The sequence below is a fragment of the Myotis nattereri genome (assembly GCF_964212035.1).
Source record: "Myotis nattereri genome assembly, chromosome: 17".
Taxonomy (NCBI): domain Eukaryota; kingdom Metazoa; phylum Chordata; class Mammalia; order Chiroptera; family Vespertilionidae; genus Myotis; species Myotis nattereri.
In genome coordinates, this window is record NC_138092.1 from 43317155 (window position 1) to 43334747 (window position 17593).

General features: G+C 38.0%; 1 protein-coding gene across 1 annotated transcript in view; it reads right to left on the reverse strand.

Moving 5' to 3' along the window:
• Positions 1–989: 989 nt before the first annotated feature.
• RB1CC1 (RB1 inducible coiled-coil 1) overlaps positions 990–17593 on the reverse strand; it is a 68629-nt gene continuing 52025 nt past the window's right edge. The window contains exons 16-24 of the mRNA XM_081111411.1: positions 17403–17568; positions 15597–15705; positions 15256–15496; positions 12182–12236; positions 10956–11003; positions 9958–10016; positions 6908–7044; positions 3017–3087; positions 990–2457 (exon numbers count right to left, since the gene is read on the reverse strand). Coding sequence (XP_080967537.1) covers positions 2380–2457; positions 3017–3087; positions 6908–7044; positions 9958–10016; positions 10956–11003; positions 12182–12236; positions 15256–15496; positions 15597–15705; positions 17403–17568 — 964 coding nt within the window. The 3' untranslated portion in view covers positions 990–2379. The remainder of the gene's footprint in view (positions 2458–3016; positions 3088–6907; positions 7045–9957; positions 10017–10955; positions 11004–12181; positions 12237–15255; positions 15497–15596; positions 15706–17402; positions 17569–17593) is intronic.

The window sequence follows — 17593 nt, forward strand, 5'->3', positions numbered from 1 at the left end:
CTGGGTTCAGAGTTTATGCAACTTGCCCGAAGTCAAGTTATAGCTAGACCTAGAATGCAAACATTCTGATGCCAGAGCTCTCAGTACATTTTCCTTTATCACCCAAAGGTAAGGATACAATTGATGAGTTCTGATTTCCAGGTTTCATTTGCTTTCTTTTTTATGAATTTTTATTTTACTAAAGGCCCGGTGCACCGATTTGTGCACCAGTGGGGTCCCTCTATCTGCCCTGGGGGAATTGGGCCGAAACAGGCAGTCCAACATCCCCTGAGGGGTTCCCAGATTGCGAGGGTGCAGGCAAAGTTGAGGGACCCCACCTGTGCACCAGGCCTCTAGTATTCATATAAGATCTTGTTAATCTCTTCCCACCCTCCCCGCCCCCTTCCCTCTGAGATTCATCAGTCTGTTCCAGGTTTCCATGCTTGTGCATTGAGCATCTGCCCCCTGGTGGTCAGTGCATGTCATAGCTACTGAACTGTCACTTAGGCCTTTATATATAAAGAAAAGATGGGTTTCAGGGAGGGAGGAGATAGAAACATCAATAGGGAGGAGATAGAAACATCAATGATGAATCATTGATTGGCTGCCTCCCGCATGCCCCCTACTGGGGATGGAGCCTGAAACCCAGGCATGTGCCGTGACCAGTGTCGAACCCAGTACCCTTCAGTCCGCAGGCCAACACTCTATCCACTGAGCCAAACTGGCTAGGGCTCATTTTTTTTTCTTTGTTAAGAAAACTGCATTGCCTTTCTGCTTTATAAATGTATATGTGAACACTGACAAGATGGGCATAAGAAAAACTATAAGCTACAAAATTAAAGAGCAGCATTAACGAAGTGATGGATGTGACATCATGTGTCAGCCCACTGTAACTCCACAGCACAATGACCACATATTACATTTGAAGGGCTCCAATTAAGTAAAAATGGCCCGACTAAAAGATTCAATTAGACCCAAAAAATCTGCTTTTAAAAACCACTCTGTATATTAAGGAATTTATTGCTTTGGTACTCTTTGCATTAAGATGTCATGAAAGGATTAAATAGAAACATGTTAAGTCATTTGTTCATTTATTCATTAATATGTCAAATTCAGTTTTCTATACACTATGGTGTTTATTCCATTTTATGTACTATTAGACATACATATTTAAAAAAATATTTAACTTATTTTTATGAAGAAATTAAATATTTTCTGGGGGAAAAATCATTTTATTTATTGTTCTCTATAGCAACAAACCTGAAACAAGTCTCATCCAACTCAACTAACTTATTTAAATACCTTTGCTCCATGGCAATTTGTTTAAAATTCTAGTTTAGTTTACACAACTCTATTCTACATAACACTGTTTTACCCTGTTACATAGTATATAATTAAAGAACATTTTTGTAATTAACATGTTTCTTTTGATATAATACAGAACAAGTTTTTCCCATATCCTGCAAGCACTCAAATATATTAAAAAGGTATCCTTCTTAAAAGGCACACACATTTACAGGTTCAAATCTTTATTGTTTTAAAATTCTACATGTCTTTTACAATACAATATTTTGTTATTTAAATGACCTCTAAACAGTTAATGTACAATGAATATGTTTTTTCTGAAACGGAACCATGAATTATAATTTCATCAATATAATTATTCTTAACAGAATAATAAAGATGTTGGGAAGGTTTCCGTGCTGCATTTAAAGTGTCAATAGCACAGACTCTTCCCTTTAGAACCCAAGAGACCGATCTGTTGAAAGTGCTTTTAAAGACTGATAATTATGGCTGATCTTAAAAATCAATCAATCAAATTGAGTTCCTTTTTGTTTTGAAACATCAAAGGGCATTAAAAAAATAAATGAAACAATTTGCTTTAGTAATCTACAGAGGCAAACTCAAAATTATGATTATCTGCATGCAATAACACTCCTCTTTCTTTAAATAGTTTTGAAGAATTTATACATTTTATAAAGAATGTGTTCAGAGTGCAAGTTTTTGATACTGATTTCACAAAAGGACAAATGCTGGTAATAACAACTAACATTTACTATCTAAGTTCAAGCTAATGTATATGTAACAGGCAATTAATATGGCTAATCATAAGCCACAATGCACAGGGTATGCCCTTTGAGAAATGAACTAGTTTGGTCCGCATTTCATTTGGATAAAAACAAAACCAAAACCAAAACCATTTTAATTCAGCCAAATGTCTTGTTAAATTTATTGTTCTAAAGGGTATGTAGCCAGTTAAAAAGTAAATGATGTACACCAATGAAGCATATTGTCACGCTGACTTTTGTATAAAAAGATGGCTTGCTGTTTTTGGAGTGATGAATGAACACTGTAGGATAAATCAGGAAAATGTCACAGAATGTATTAATTTCTTCCAAGTTATACTTTCTTATTCCACGACACAGCTTTCACTCTGTAAAACTTTGTTCCCAAAGGAACTTTAAATCTGTTTTGTGCCTAAGAAAAAAAGAAACCAAATTACACAGGTGCCATCATATCATCCTACTCAATGCTAGAGTATTGGCGGGAGGGGGGGCTCTTTGTCACACTACACAAGATCTTCCCCTCACCAGTGAAAATATATTGAGCCACTAGTATTGATGAAGAATATAGTACAAAGTGAGCCATAAATCATTATTTTAAAGTATCAAAGAAACTTCAATACTACACAATTTAAGTTCTATTAGTGTTTTGGAGCAAAGGAGCCCAAAATTACAGAGTTAGGAAATATGTTCACTAGATTTCACTGATTGTGTTGTACTGGCACTGCTGATATGACAGTCAGGTGCATTTTTAGCCATCAATATTATACTTCAATGGGAGTAGAGTATGAAAATAAGAAAATATCACTCTATTTATAAATAGATTCACTTTTAATCAGCAGTTAGGTTCCCATTAAAGGTCTCACTCAACAGAGCGAAAAGACCAAGACAGCACTATGCAAGATTTCTATATAAAGTAGTGTAAGAATTTTCTACATAATTCCTAGGTTTATAACATATGATATAGTTTTTACCTTTTTGGCTTGACAGTATTCCTTTTCCATTACTTTTCCAAGAACCCAGGGTCTTCTAGATACACCTGAAGCTATTAAATCAAGAGATTAGATTCTTTTTAAAAGCGCAGTTATAATTACCATAAAACGTAATTGTCAGAATCAAAACAGACTAATGCAAGACTGCTGAAATCACGAAAATGTGTAACCATTTTCAAAACAACACTGAATTCAGTCTACTTTTCAACAGGTAATTTTGATTTCATTTATTCATTAAATATAGGTGGTAAGTCAAATCACAGAACTAACAAAATTAAAGATATACAAATAATCTAAGTATAAATTACAAACAAATCTAGAAATTCTCTAAGTTAGCTCAACAGTGCCATCTACTGAAAGTGCTAAGATGACCTTTTCCATTCTGAAAACAGGCCACGTTATGCAGGCAAAACTTATTTTCTAGATTCTAAGAAAAGCTCTGCTTTTTGAGAGGCACTGCTTTTAACTCCAATGCTCAGGGGCAGGAACTGCACCTTTCTCCCGTCTGTACCCACAGTGCATGGAAGGGTGAACACAGTCAGTGCACAATAAATAACTGGCAAGTCTACAGGGTGGTGCTTGAGCAAAGGGGAGGTAGAAAATGTGGGAGGAAATGGAATGAAAAGGCTTGCCCTCTGGAGCCCAAGTGTGACAAACTAATACTCATTCTCTTTCAATTCATCAGAAATTCTCATAAAAAGTTGAATTCAAAAGTTCTTTGGCCAATAAATTATCTGTTTCGAAAGTCTTTGAGATTCCCAAGAGAAGCCAAAATTAGTTTGTATCCCATAAATATAAATAAAAGATATCCTTGCCGGGGGGTAGGGGAGGCCGGGGGAAGGTCAATGGGGAAAAAAAGGAGACATATGTACTACTATTTGTAATACTTTAAACAAGAAAATAAAATTAAAAAAAATAAAAAGTAAATTAAATTAAAAAAAAAAGATATCCTGAAAAACCATCAGAAATGTACATACATAGAGACTATCACATAACAGAAAGACAGAGAAGCCCCTAGACCAGCCGTGGGCAAACTACGGCCCGCGGGCCGGATCCGGCCCCTTTGAAATGAATAAAACTAAAAAAAAAAAAAAGACCGTACCCTTTTATGTAATGATGTTTACTTTGAATTTATATTAGTTCACACAAACACCCCATCCATGCTTTCGTTCCGGCCCTCCGGTCCAGTTTAAGTGGCCCTCGAGTCAAAAAGTTTGCCCACCCCTGCCCTAGACCACAGGATGTGAAAAATACTATAAATGCTGTAATATAGCATTTCCGATAATTCATCGTTTATGAAAAGACTCATTCTAAAATGAAATGCTTATGTTTTATGAATGAGAACTAAAAAGTCCCACTGTCTCAGACATAAAAACACTCTGCTAGTCCACACACCCCTAGGACAGTGGCACAGGGGTACTATATCCCCTGCTCATAATCCTCACCAGAAAAAAAGGGGGGTGGGGGTGGGCGGGGAGGGCATAAGGAGGATGGGAGTACCATGGTAAATTAAGACTGTTGCCCTAGCCGGTTTGGCTCTGTGGATAATAGAACATCGGCCTGCGGACTGAAGAGTCCCAGGTTCAATTCCAGTCAAGGGAATATGCCCAGGTTGCAGGCTTGATCCCCAGTAGGCGGCATGCAGGAGGCAGCCAATCAATGATTCTCTCTCATCATTGATGTTTCTAAGTCTTTCTCCCTCTCCCTTCCTCTCTGAAATCAATAAAAAATACATTTTTTTTAAAAAGACCGTTAAATTATTTTCTGCAAGACTTTAAGTGCCTTTAAAATTATAATGTGCACTGTGAATCCAAGTATACAAAATTTAAAAACTGAATTCCCTCCCTGTCCTTTGGATATGCACATTGAAAATATTTAAAGATAAAGAACCATGATATAACTTCGCTTCATATGGTTCTGGAAACAACAATGTGCACATAAAACACTGTATATATTTTTGTATTTGTACATTAGACATACACGTATAGAAATAATAGAAATGGGGGAAAATGGTAACAAAAGGTGAACATGAGTAAAGGTATATATATGGTTGTGTTTTTTTTGCACTATACCTATGCTACTTTATGATAAATTTAAAAAAAAAAATTTCAAATGAAAAGCTTAAATAAAAAGCAAAAAACTACAAAAAAACACAGAAGAAAATATCAAGCTCATTGTTTTCAAGGTACAAAGCCCACTCATTTCTCATGGTTACATGAGAAATGCACGTATTTATGGACATTCTATGTAATCCACCACCAACAGCCACAGCGGAGTGATTGTGATGCTGGCCTACTTCAGAAACTGGTATTTGACCAGGTTATCATTCCAAATAGAAACAGCATCTAAGTACACATACATTCTTGTTTTTCTATTGAGGTGAAGTATCCCAGAGTATCATCCTGTGCTTTTAGAATTCTTCCAAGTAACAGAAAAAATGGAAAAGTGACAGGGCATAAAGGGGACCCCTCCCCGACCACTTTGTCCAGCACTATTTAGAGCTGTGTCCACTCCAGCCTAATTATTGCTCTCCCTCTGGGGCCAGCGGGGATGAAGATGAGAAGAGACCCAGCTTGGCTGGGGCTCCTGCTCATTGAATAATTACGTTACCACTGTTCCATGAGCCTAACACTGAAAAACTTTCCTTCTAAATGGTGAATACTTTTTCCCACCGGCTTTTAAAATACAAAAATCATGGCCCGCTAATGAGTGTATATCCAAAAACAATCAGTTAAAACCATAGGCAGAACTACTACAGAATGTGAATTCTTTGTCCTAACACAATTGCATCTCAAATTTTATATTCATTAACTCTAGGGGGCAGAAAAATGCAAATATAAATGAATGAGAGAACAGGAATAGCTCTGAAGAGGAATGCAGCCAAGCAGCAGGCTGACACACAGAAACACAGACAATGGTTTTCCCAAATCAAACAAAAGCCTGTCTTAAGGACTGGGAACAGAAGGAGCTAGACGTGAGGACAAGTACCACCCATCATTAAAAAATCAGTGTGAGAAGGAGTGGAGTAGGATACACGTACATTCTCTTCCCTCCCTAGATGGACACTGGGCTGGCAAGAAAATGCTTCTTACTATTGGTCAGTATAGTGACAGCAGGTCACTGGCAAAATAATCCCCTGCCCCTTCGTCAGCTTTCTCTTATTTTGAGGAAGGAAAATATGTACTAGATAAAAGTGTGTGTGTGTGTTGGGGGGGGGGGGGGGGGGGGACAGGCGGGACACAAAATAGCTTGTGGCAGCAAAGAGCTATTTATTTTGAGCCTGATTTTGGGCTAGACTATTCAGTAGTCTAGAAATTATTTTAGAAGATTTATACCTGATTGCTGAAAATAGTTCAGTACATCAGACTCAGAAATCACTAGTCCATAGATGCATCTCATTAAAGCCTTCAGCAAAATTGCAAATTATTTAAATTTGGTAGATATTTTTACAAATAATAGGTAATAGACATTATAATTTAGTATATTTTAAAACTTGTTTTTGCCTTTAAAAATGTTTAAGAATTGACATTTTAATAAAAAATAAAGTAGAAACACGGGATGATAAATAAGACAGAAAAAACATTTTATAATTTGTCAAAAAAAGGTAATGTTATTAACAAGCAGGTAAGCATAAATAGATTGTACTTAAATAAGAATTGTGACACTTTAATTCTGCTACTTCTAGGATATGAGATATCTGGTTCAATTGCATTAACTACATTGATTTAGAATTGTCAATAGAATCCAGGAAATTAACCTGGATACTGCAGATTTTATAAACAGATTCTGACATATTTAGACAAGAAATAAAAATCTGTAATATATTCTCTCCATTCCAGGTTTTATTATTTTAGTTATGGATTTGACACTTACCACCCTCACCTGGTTTGAGATCCAGGGCAGGCAAAGACTCTGAATGCAGAAAATATAAGGTTGGACTAACAGTAAATAATACGTAATTGTCGTGGCGCTCGTCTAGGATAATGAGAACCAAATCTCCCACCTGAAAACTAAATAAAGGAATATTATTATCGACCTGAAAAGTTACTATCACCCTATCCTGAAAACTTTAAGTATATACTCTGCAATATTTAACTATAATCAAAGTATCACAAAGGCAATATAATTTTCACATTTACTACACACACACACACACACACACACACATATATATCTCCTATATAATAAAAGCCTAATATGCTAAGTGTCCGGTTGTCTGTTCAACCAATCAAAGCGTAATATGCTAATGACATGCTAAGGCCACTCAACTGCTCACTATGATGTGCACTGACCATCAGGGGCAGATGCTCCAACCGGTAGGTTAGCTTGCTGCTGGGGTCTGGCCAATTGGGACCGAGCAAGATGGGCTAGACATGCCCTGGAGCCCTCCTGTGGTTCCTCCCCAGCTGGCCAACCTCCCATGCCCCTCCCCGGCCCCGATTGTGCACTGGTGGGGTCCCTTGGCCTGGCCTGCACCCTCACAATCCGGGACCCCTCAGGGGATGTCGGAGAGCCGGTTTCGGCCCGACAGTGGAATGGCCAGTAGCTATGACACACACTGACCACCAGGGGGCAGATGCTCAACACAGGAGCTGCCCCCTGGTGGTCAGTGCACTCCCACAGGGGGAACACCACTCAGCCAGAAGCCAGGCTCACAGCTGGCAAGCGCAACTGCAGTGGCGGAAGTGAGCCTAAGCCTGCAGTCGGACATTCCCGAGGGCTTCCAGACTGCAAGAGGGCACAGGCCAGGCTGAGAGAACCCCGCCACCCGAGTGCACGAATTTCGTGCAAGGGGCTCGGACCTTGCAGCCCTGGCCTGCCCTAACAGCCCCTGCCGGTCATCCAGAAGGACGTCCAGAAGGCCATTCGGCTGTTCGATCTAATTAGCATATTAGCTCTTTATTATATAGGAGATATATATATTACCCTACCCAGCACCTAATTGGAATGCTGGTCATTTATTTAAGATGTCCAAAGGATGATGCCAGCAACTGTCAGAAACCAAAAGCTTTAAAAAATAAAAATTGTAATATTATCTATTGTTTAAAGAACAAAAAGGGCCGAAACCGGTTTGGCTCAGTGGATAGAGCGTCGGCCTGCGGACTGAAAGGTCACAGGTTCAATTCCGGTCAAGGGCATGTGCCTGGGTTGCGGGCACTTCCCCAGTGGGGGATGTGCAGGAGGCGGCTGATCGATGTCTCTCTCTCATCGATGTTTCTGACTCTCTATCTCTCTCCCTTCCTCTCTGTAAAAAACCAATAAAATATATTTAAAAATAAAAAAAATAAAGAAAGAACAAAAATGGCAGGTGGCGGGGGGAGAAACCCACTACAGTGCATCTAGTCATAGGAAGAAGGTAATCTTCCTAAGCTTTCATTTTACAACAAGAAACACAAATTCAGAGGGAGCAAGTTATAGTCTCAGTGGCAAGGAGATCACTGTATACTATTCTCCATTTCGAAGTACAGTGCTCTTCAACTTGGAAAAGCCAACTGAGTTAGGGTTTTGTTGTTAATTAGGTTTAAACAATGGAAATTACTAATTTCGGGTGAAGGGAGCAAGAAAACAAAGAAATGGTACCATTTGTCAACATGCTATAAGTGGTGACTGCTTCTTCAGAGTCTTTTTTAGAAATGTTCGAAGTCTCAAGAGCCATTCAGAGTTATTCTCGGATTCCTTAGTTGTCAAAATAATTTAATTTAGTGGGCCCTACACCTAATAAGTCATCAAAATCACAGAGGAAGCTTTTAAATGACAACAGTCTTTTATTCATTAGTTATTGACCATGCAAATATCTGTTGCCCACCTAACATGATGTGAAGGTAGTGCTTTGGCTAAACACCAGAAGATGAGTTGTCAAAGGTAGATAAGTGAGGCCCTGGACAGTTTGGCACCATGGTTTAGAGTGTTGGCCCACCAACTAAAGAGCCTCAGGCTCGATTCCCAGTCAAGGACATATACCTCAGTTGCAGGTTCAATCCCTGGCAATCTGGATCAGCTGGATGGGGCACAACAGGAGGCAACCAATTAATGTGTATCTCTCTCTCCTCTCTCTCTTCCCCTTCCCCCTCCTTCCACTCTCTCTAAATATCCTCACACCTGGGGTGAGGATTTTTTTTAAAAAGGTAGACAGGGCACTCTGAGGAAGTGTTTTCTTTCTTTTTTTAAAGTTCATCTCTCTCTAATCTTTGAAACACCATAAATTGATTTGATTTGACATACAGCTGGCAGGTAAAGTCAGATACCACCCTTTCAAATCACTGAGAAAAGATAATTAAAGCTCCAATAGGAGACATTTCTAATTCAATCATAATGTTACAAGAAATCATCATTTAGAAAAACCTAAAAATATATATTTTTTTATTGATTTCAGAGAAAAAGGGAGAGGGAGAGAGAGAGATAGAAACATCAATCATGGGAGAGAACCATTGATCGGCTGCCTCCTGCATGTCCCACACTGGAGATCAAGCCCACAACCCAGGCATGTGTGCCCTGACCGAGAATCGAACCTGTGACCTCCTGGTTCATAGGTCGATGCTCAACCACTGAGCCACACCAGCTGTGTGAAAAACCTTGCTTTTTTTTTTTTTTTTTTTAATATATTTTATTGATTTTTTACAGAGAGGAAGGGAGAGAGACAGAGAGTTAGAAACATCGATGAGAGAGAAACATCGATCAGCTGCCTCCTGCACATCCCCCACTGGGGAAGTGCCTGCAACCCAGGTACATGCCCTTGACCGGAATCGAACCTGGGACCTTTCAGTCCGCAGGCCGATGCTCTATCCGCTGAGCCAAACCGGCTTTGGCTAAAACCTTGCTTTTTAATAAAATTTTTTCACCACCAATACAATTCAACATTATTCAGTTCAGTAAAATTTTTTGCACAGAAAAATATCCCCACAAAATATAAATAAAATACTTACTCTCGAATAGCTATCTTTTCAGAATGCCTTGAGGATACTGAAGACATGCTCTGAGACATCTAAAAACAACAACAAAAAATACAAACAGTTCATAAAGCTTATACAATTAAAGCGTGACAATTATTAGGTCCTATTGCAAAAATTTTGTTCAATGTTATACACACTGTGTCTGTCCCAGTTTTTAAGAGTCCAAGTTTATATGGTTCATAATAACATAATTCTTTTCCTTCAACAATCACTTTCAGTGGACAAATTTACCTACATTTTTAATATATTATTTTCTGAATCCAATTTGGCTGGATTAAAAACAATATAGAATTACATCTTTTTTAAAAATAGATTTTATTGTTTTTTTTACAGAGAGGAAGGGAAAGGGATAGAGAGTTAGAAACATCGATGAGAGAGAAACATCGATCAGCTGCTTCCTGCACACCCCCCACTGGGGATGTGCCCACAACCAAGGTATATGCCCTTGACCGGAATCAAACCCGGGACCCTTCAGTCCACAGGCCGATGCTCTATCCACTGAGTCAAACAGGTCAGGGCTAGAATTACATCTTATTTATAATTACATACTTAATCTTAAAAATTTCAGAGGGAAAGAGATTGACACGTATACTTCCCAAGCAGAGTGGGCCCAAACCTGGTTATACAAATCAACAAAAGGTGAACAGATCTCTCTTTGTTTATTAAGCTTAATTTTGATGCTCAGAATTTCTTCCATTTCCCTCTGAACACTATCTTGAATAATGCAGGGTCTCAAGTGGTGTTTGAAAACAAAAGAGAAAGAAAAAACTACAACAATAATGACTAGAAAAGCCTAAAATTGTATAGCAACTGATGACCATAATCATCCAAATGGTCTATATGCTGCTAGTAAACATAAGTTTGACCATCCATTTTCAGAACACACGCAACTTTATTTAGATTTTTTAAAAAGATTAAGTTTTTGATAAATTTATTAAAATGAGGACTTGGATCAATTGAGAAAAACTTACCAGTCTTTGATTTAACCGCTTGTTTTCTTCTTCTTTTAACTGTAATGTCTGCAGGGGGAAATAAGAGAGACCCGTGGTTTGGTTTATCCTTGTACTTACTCAAATCTAAACATGATTGACAAAATTTTTTAAACTTCAGATTACTTTCAGTTCCAGTACAAAAGTTAGTGGGAAATGTTTATTTATTGATCCTTTCCCACTGTTTTAATTATTTTCTGGATTAAAAAATGAGAACATTTTTAGTATATTTACCTAACCCAACGATTTTAAAAGTTTAATGTGCAATAGAATCGTATCACTTGTAGAACTTTTAAGTATGCAGTAAATATCTGAGATCTATCCCCAAAGACTGCTAGGTATGTCTGTTCTAAGAAGAGGCATCTGGATATATCCAGATTCTGATATGTGATCATGCAACCCTTCAATAGCAGCAAGAACAACAATGAATGCAGGTTAGAACTAAAGCTGAACAATTTTTACTAGGTTCTTAAAAGCTTGTAAAGAGAAAAAAAAATTGCTGAAAATCTTAAAAACAAAGGAATGAGAAGTGCTCTATAAAACAATTGGGAGGAAACTACTTATTGCCAATGTTCATTTCAATTAATCTCTATAAAAAAAAAACACATCGCTTTTCTTCATCATTCACTTAATCTATTTTTGCCCAATCCAGGTAAGTATTCAATGCTTTGTTTTTGAAATATGCATACTTATGTTTTAATGAATTCTGAGCTATTGAATAAAACTATTAATGTACATAGTTATTTTAAAAAGACCACTAACCTTTTTCTCTAATATAGACTTCATTTACTAGAAACATATGACAAATAAGAGTCTTGAAATGATATTGCCAACTGTTAAGCCATTTCTCAAAATATTAACTACAAAAATAACCATTAAAAAAAGATCGGCCCCAGCCGGCATGGCTCAGTGGTTGAACATCAACCTATGAACCAGGAGGTCACAGTTCAATTCCCAGGAGGGTACATGACTGAGTTGGGGGCTCAATCCCCAGTGTGGGGTGTGTAGGAGACAGCCAATCAATAATTCTCTCTCATCATTGATGTTTCTGTCTTTCTCTCCCTCTCCCTTCCTCTCTGAAATCAAGTATATATTTTTTAAAAAGATCTAATTTATAAACAGGGTATGTTTTCAGCATAAGACATATTTAACTGCATCCACATAATGAACATATAAGATACTGCAGTTAAAGAAAATAATTTACTTACTCGTTCTAACAGCATTATCCTCTGTTTTTCTTCAGATAGCATATGGATGTTTTCTCTAAGAGACAATGAATTATTTTAGTTTATGTCTAAAAATTCTGGACTTTACATTCTTCAAAAGAATTTTAGAAATTTAACTATTACTACAAAGCACTTTAAAATTAAAGGGTCTGAACTAAATTGTAGAAAGCATCCTGTTTAAGTTACGGTACATTTCAATGGTGTACATTCTTTGTAGCAAAGCTCCTGTAATTAGACGTATAAAGCTTTTGAAATTACAAGCAAAACATTCATTTATGCTTTTTTCTAGAATAATATCTTTTATTTTATTATTTATTTCTTATTAATCCTCACCCGAAGATATTTTTCCATTGATATTTTAGAAAGAGTGGAAGGGAGGGGGAGAGACAGAGAGAGAGAGACATTGAAGTGAGATAGACACATTATTTGGTGGCACGCCCCCAACCAGGGCCGGGGTACAAGCCTGCAACCAAGATACATGCCCTTGACCAGAACCAAACCTGGGACCTTTCAGTCCGCACGCCGACGCTCTATCTACTGAACCAATTTTTTTAGGAACCTCCATACTGTTTTTCCATAGTGGCTGCACTAATTTGTAATCCCACCAACAATGTCTGAGGGTTCCCTTTTCTCCACATCCTTGCCAGCACTTGTTTCATTAATGTGAGCTATTCTGACAGATGTGATCTGACTTAACACCAAAAAATAAATAATCCAAATAAAAAATGGGCAGAGGACCTGAATGGACATATCTCCAAAGATGACATAAACATGGCCAACAGATATTTGAAAAGACGCTCAACATCACTAATTATGAGAGAAATGGAAAATTTAAATTATATTAATATTTACAACTTGAGACTTTATTAATTTGACTAGAGGCCCAGTGCACAAAATTCATGCGGGGGGGGGGGGGGGGGCGGAGGTGTCCCTCAGCCCAGCCTGCACCCTCTCCAATCTGGGACTCCTTGGGGGATGTCCGACTGCCGGTTTAGGACCGATCCCACAGGGGAAGTCGGACATCCCTCTCACAATCCAGGACTTCTGGCTCCTAACCACTCGCCTGCCTGCCTGCCTGGTTGCCCCTAACCACTTCTGCCTGCCAGCCTGATTGCCCCCTAACTGCTCCCCTGCCTGCCCGGTCACCCCCAACTGCCCTCCCCTGCAGGACTGGTTGCCCCCAACTGACCTCCCCTACCGGCCTCTTTGCTCCCAACTGCCCTCCCCTGCTGGCCATCTTGTGGCAGCCATCTTGTGATGACGTGAGGGCGGCCATCTTATGACGACATCGTGCAATGCCACCTAGGCTTTTATTATATAGGATATGTAGTTAATTTTCATAACTGTTTTTCTATTGCTTTATTTTTTTACTTTTTGCTGAGAGGAAGAAGTGTCCTACCCTAAATATGTCTATAAAATGTCATTTTACGCCCTAGCCAGTTTGGCTCAGTGGATAGAGCATCAGCCTGTGGACGGAAGGGTCCTGAGTTCAATTCCAGCCAAGGGCACGTACCTTGGTTGCAGGCTCCTCCCCTGCCCTGGGCCTGGTCAACACTTATGCAGGAGGCAACCAATAGATGGGTTTCTCTCACATCGATATTTCTCTCTGTCTTTCCCTCTCTCTTCCACTCTCTCTAAAAATCAGTGGAAAAATAACCTTGGGTGAGGATAAAAATAATAATAATAAAAAGTTCTCATTTTAGCCCTGCTGGTGTGGCTCAGTGGTTGAGTGTTGACCAAGAGATAACCAAGAGATGAACCAAGAGATAACAGTTCGATTCCCTGTCAGAGCATATGCCTGGGTTGTGGGCTCGATCCCCAGTGTGGGGCATGCAAGAGGCAGCCGATCAGTGGTTCTCGCTCATCATTGATGTTTCTATCTCTCTCTCCCCCTTTCTTCCTCTCTGAAATCAAATAAAAATATATATTTTCTAAAAGTTCCATTTCAGTTTTAATCATATTTAATTCAGTCACATTTTAAAGCACCTATAAATTAATTGTTTGTTGTAAACGGTGTCCTCTCTATGTATAAAATTTCCTATTTAACTTCTCTAAACCATTACCTTTATGTGGCTTATATATTTTTTCATTATTTGCCTTATGTATCTTTCTCAATTGCATTAAATCAAATGTTCTATATTAATTTTTCTTTAGATGCTTTTTTTTGTACATAGAATGCAGTTGGATGCTTTTTTCCCAGACAGGTTTTGTAGAGAGGTTAGTTTATTTTTCACATACATTTGGACTTGCTTCTGTCATTTATGTTTTCTAATGCCATGGTCTCTATAGATGTTTATGCTTTCCGTTTTCAAATTACACTTATGTGTTCTATTTTTCACGTACATTCTTAAGCCTCATACCTTTCCAGGTCTCAAGGTTAACCAGTTTCTAGTTCCTTCTTTTGAACTAAACAGAAATCTACATTCATTTTTACTTTTCAAAAAACTCTTCTGCCTTTCCCCAATACACCCTCACCAAAATGAATATATTCACTACTGGAGTAATGCCTTTTCCTCCTAGGTTATGGGTCTCAAAGTTTAAACACTCCTGTAAATAAGAACAACTTAATACTACTATAGCAACACTTATCTTGGCAGCCTATGGACATATGCCAGAGTGATTCATAAGACACACAATCAGTCATATTAAAATATTTGTCATGTTTATAGCTTAAGGAATTAAAATGGCACAACTTTTAGACATAAGAGCTATCAACCAGTAGTGCTAAATATATTTCCTACATCCAGAACTTTTAGTTTACACTAGTGCAGTGATGGCGAACCTTTTGAGCTCGGCGTGTCAGCATTTTGAAAAACCCGAACTTAACTCTGGTGCTGTGTCACATACAGAAATTTTTTGATATTTGCAACCATAGTAAAACAAAGACTTATATTTTTGATATTTATTTTATATATTTAAATGCCACTTAACAAAGAAAAATCAACCAAAAAAATGAGTTCGCGTGTCACCTCTGACACGCGTGTCATAGGTTCGCCATCACTGCACCAGTGGCTTAAAAGCCTAATATTTGAGACAGTTCAAAAAGGTGTACTTACTGTACGGACATCATGCTTGTCTCCATTGCTGAGTCCACTCTTCCTTCATCTTGTGTTTCGATGGCTGACTTCTCCGTTTCACCTGGGAGTTCAGGTGCACAAGCTCCATAAAGTTCTGGGGCTGTCGCTACATACGGTGAAGGAACAAAACTGCTACCACGCAGCTTACTGACTTCTTCCTCAAGTTTTTTCTTTTCTTCCAGCAAGCGAGCTCGATCTTCAGATAGGGACTCTATCAAATCTAAAGGGCACCCCAAGTTGAATTAAGCATTACAAAATATTCTTAAATGCTTTCTAATTTTAAAACAGAATTAAAAATCATATTACAAAACTTTACTAACCTTTATCTCGCTCTTGCTGCTGTATTGTACTTTTCAACTTATCACTAAGGTCATTAATTATGTTTTCTTTTCTCATTTTCTCTCTTGTTAAAACAGTGTTAAAGTTGGTCTGGAAGACAAAATGATAAGTACATAAATTGTTGCCCTGTTTGGCTCAGTGGATAGAGCGTCGGCCTGCCGACTGAAGGGTCCCAGGTTCGATTCCAATCAACGGCATGTACCTGGGTTGTGGGCACATCCCCAGTAGGGGGTGTGCAGGAGGCAGCTGATCGATGTTTCTCTCTCACTGATGTTTCTAACTCTCTATCCCTGTCCCTTCCTCTTTGTAAAAAAAAAAAAATCAATAAAATTTATTTTTTTAAAAATTGTCTGCATGCACACAGAAGCTAGGGCTAAAAGAATAACCTTTCAAATATTTTTGCATGTTACATTTATATGTGGGGGAAAAAGTGCAATTTACAAATGTTTATGTTTTAATGAAAATGCTATACTGTAGTAAATACAATGTTATTGCATTTCCCTGGTTCCATATAAAGATAATATTGTTCACATATTTATTGTCAGAGGAAAAGCAAAATTTGGGAAAAAGAAAATGATCAACAAATTAGCAAGTGCTATTTTATCTATTCTTTTAGTAATCTTCCTGCCTCTGGAAGCTTCCTGTCTTTAGCTAAATCTTGGTTAGCACAGTAACATTTCAAGAGAGATTTTATCGCATCTCCATCTCATCTCTGTATATTTCAATGGCCACTGCACATCTGCTTTATGGCCAGACTTAATGGTCTGGCCCCCACTTATCTCACCAGCTTTACCACTCACTATTGATCAATATTAATAACTGAATCAGCGATGTTCAATAACAATCAACTGTAATCTACCAACAGCCTAACATGAATAAGAATTATAAAAAGTAGCCCTAGCCGGTTTGGATCAGTGGATAGAGCGTCGGCCTGCGGACTGAAGGGTCCCGGATTCGATTCCAGCCAAGGGGACATGCCTGGGTTGTGGGCTCGATCCCTGGTGGGGGGCATGCAGGAGGCAGCCAATCAATGATTCTCATCATTGATGTTTCTATCTCTCTATCCCTCTCCCTTCCTCTCTAAAATCAATAAAAATGTATTTAAAAAAAAAAGAATTATAAAAAGTAAAAAAAATAAAAATTGTGCTGATGCAATTTTGAAAAATAAAATTTTAAAGATTATCATCTTAGTATAAATACTTTAATTTTGTAAAAGAACTTACCTGAGTTTTGAAGAGATTAAGAGATGTACTTAAGATCACATAGGTAGTTAAGAAACTAGAAATAGCCCTAGCTGGTTTGGCTCAGTGGATACAGTGTCGGCCTGCAGACTAAAGGGCCCCACGCTCGATTCCAGTCAAGGGCACATGCCCGGGTTGCGGGCTCGATCCCCAGTAGGGGATGTGTAGGAGGCAACCAATCAGTGATTCTCTCTCATCATTGATGTTTCTATCTCTTTCTCCCTCCCCCTCTCCCTTCCTCTCTGAAATCAATAAAAATATATATTTTTAAAAATAGCATTTAAATTAAAAAACTAGAAACATAATTCACATTTCCTAATTTATAATCTAAAACTGTTTCATTTTGAAGCACCTGTCCATGTGACATAATGACTTGTAAAAAAAATGTTTTCCATCATGAAGGTATTTAATAAATATTAACAGGGTCAAGGTAGGAAAATCACTTCTAAGATATCATAAAACATTAGCTGCACAAAGAAATTATATTTCGCAATTTATGTTGCCTTTCTTTAACCTACAATAATAAAATGGGGCAGGAGAACATACCTGCTGTTCAGCAATCAAAGATGTTCGAACATTTTGCATTTCTTCATTTTTTCTTTTCTCTTGTTCTTCAAGTTGTTCTAAAAACTTAGCTTTTTCTTCCTGAAGCTTTTCTTGAAGTTCAGCAACCAGGCTTGAAGAATCTTCTCTGGTAGATTCAATGGCAGAACTTGAAAATTAAATATAGTATTGCT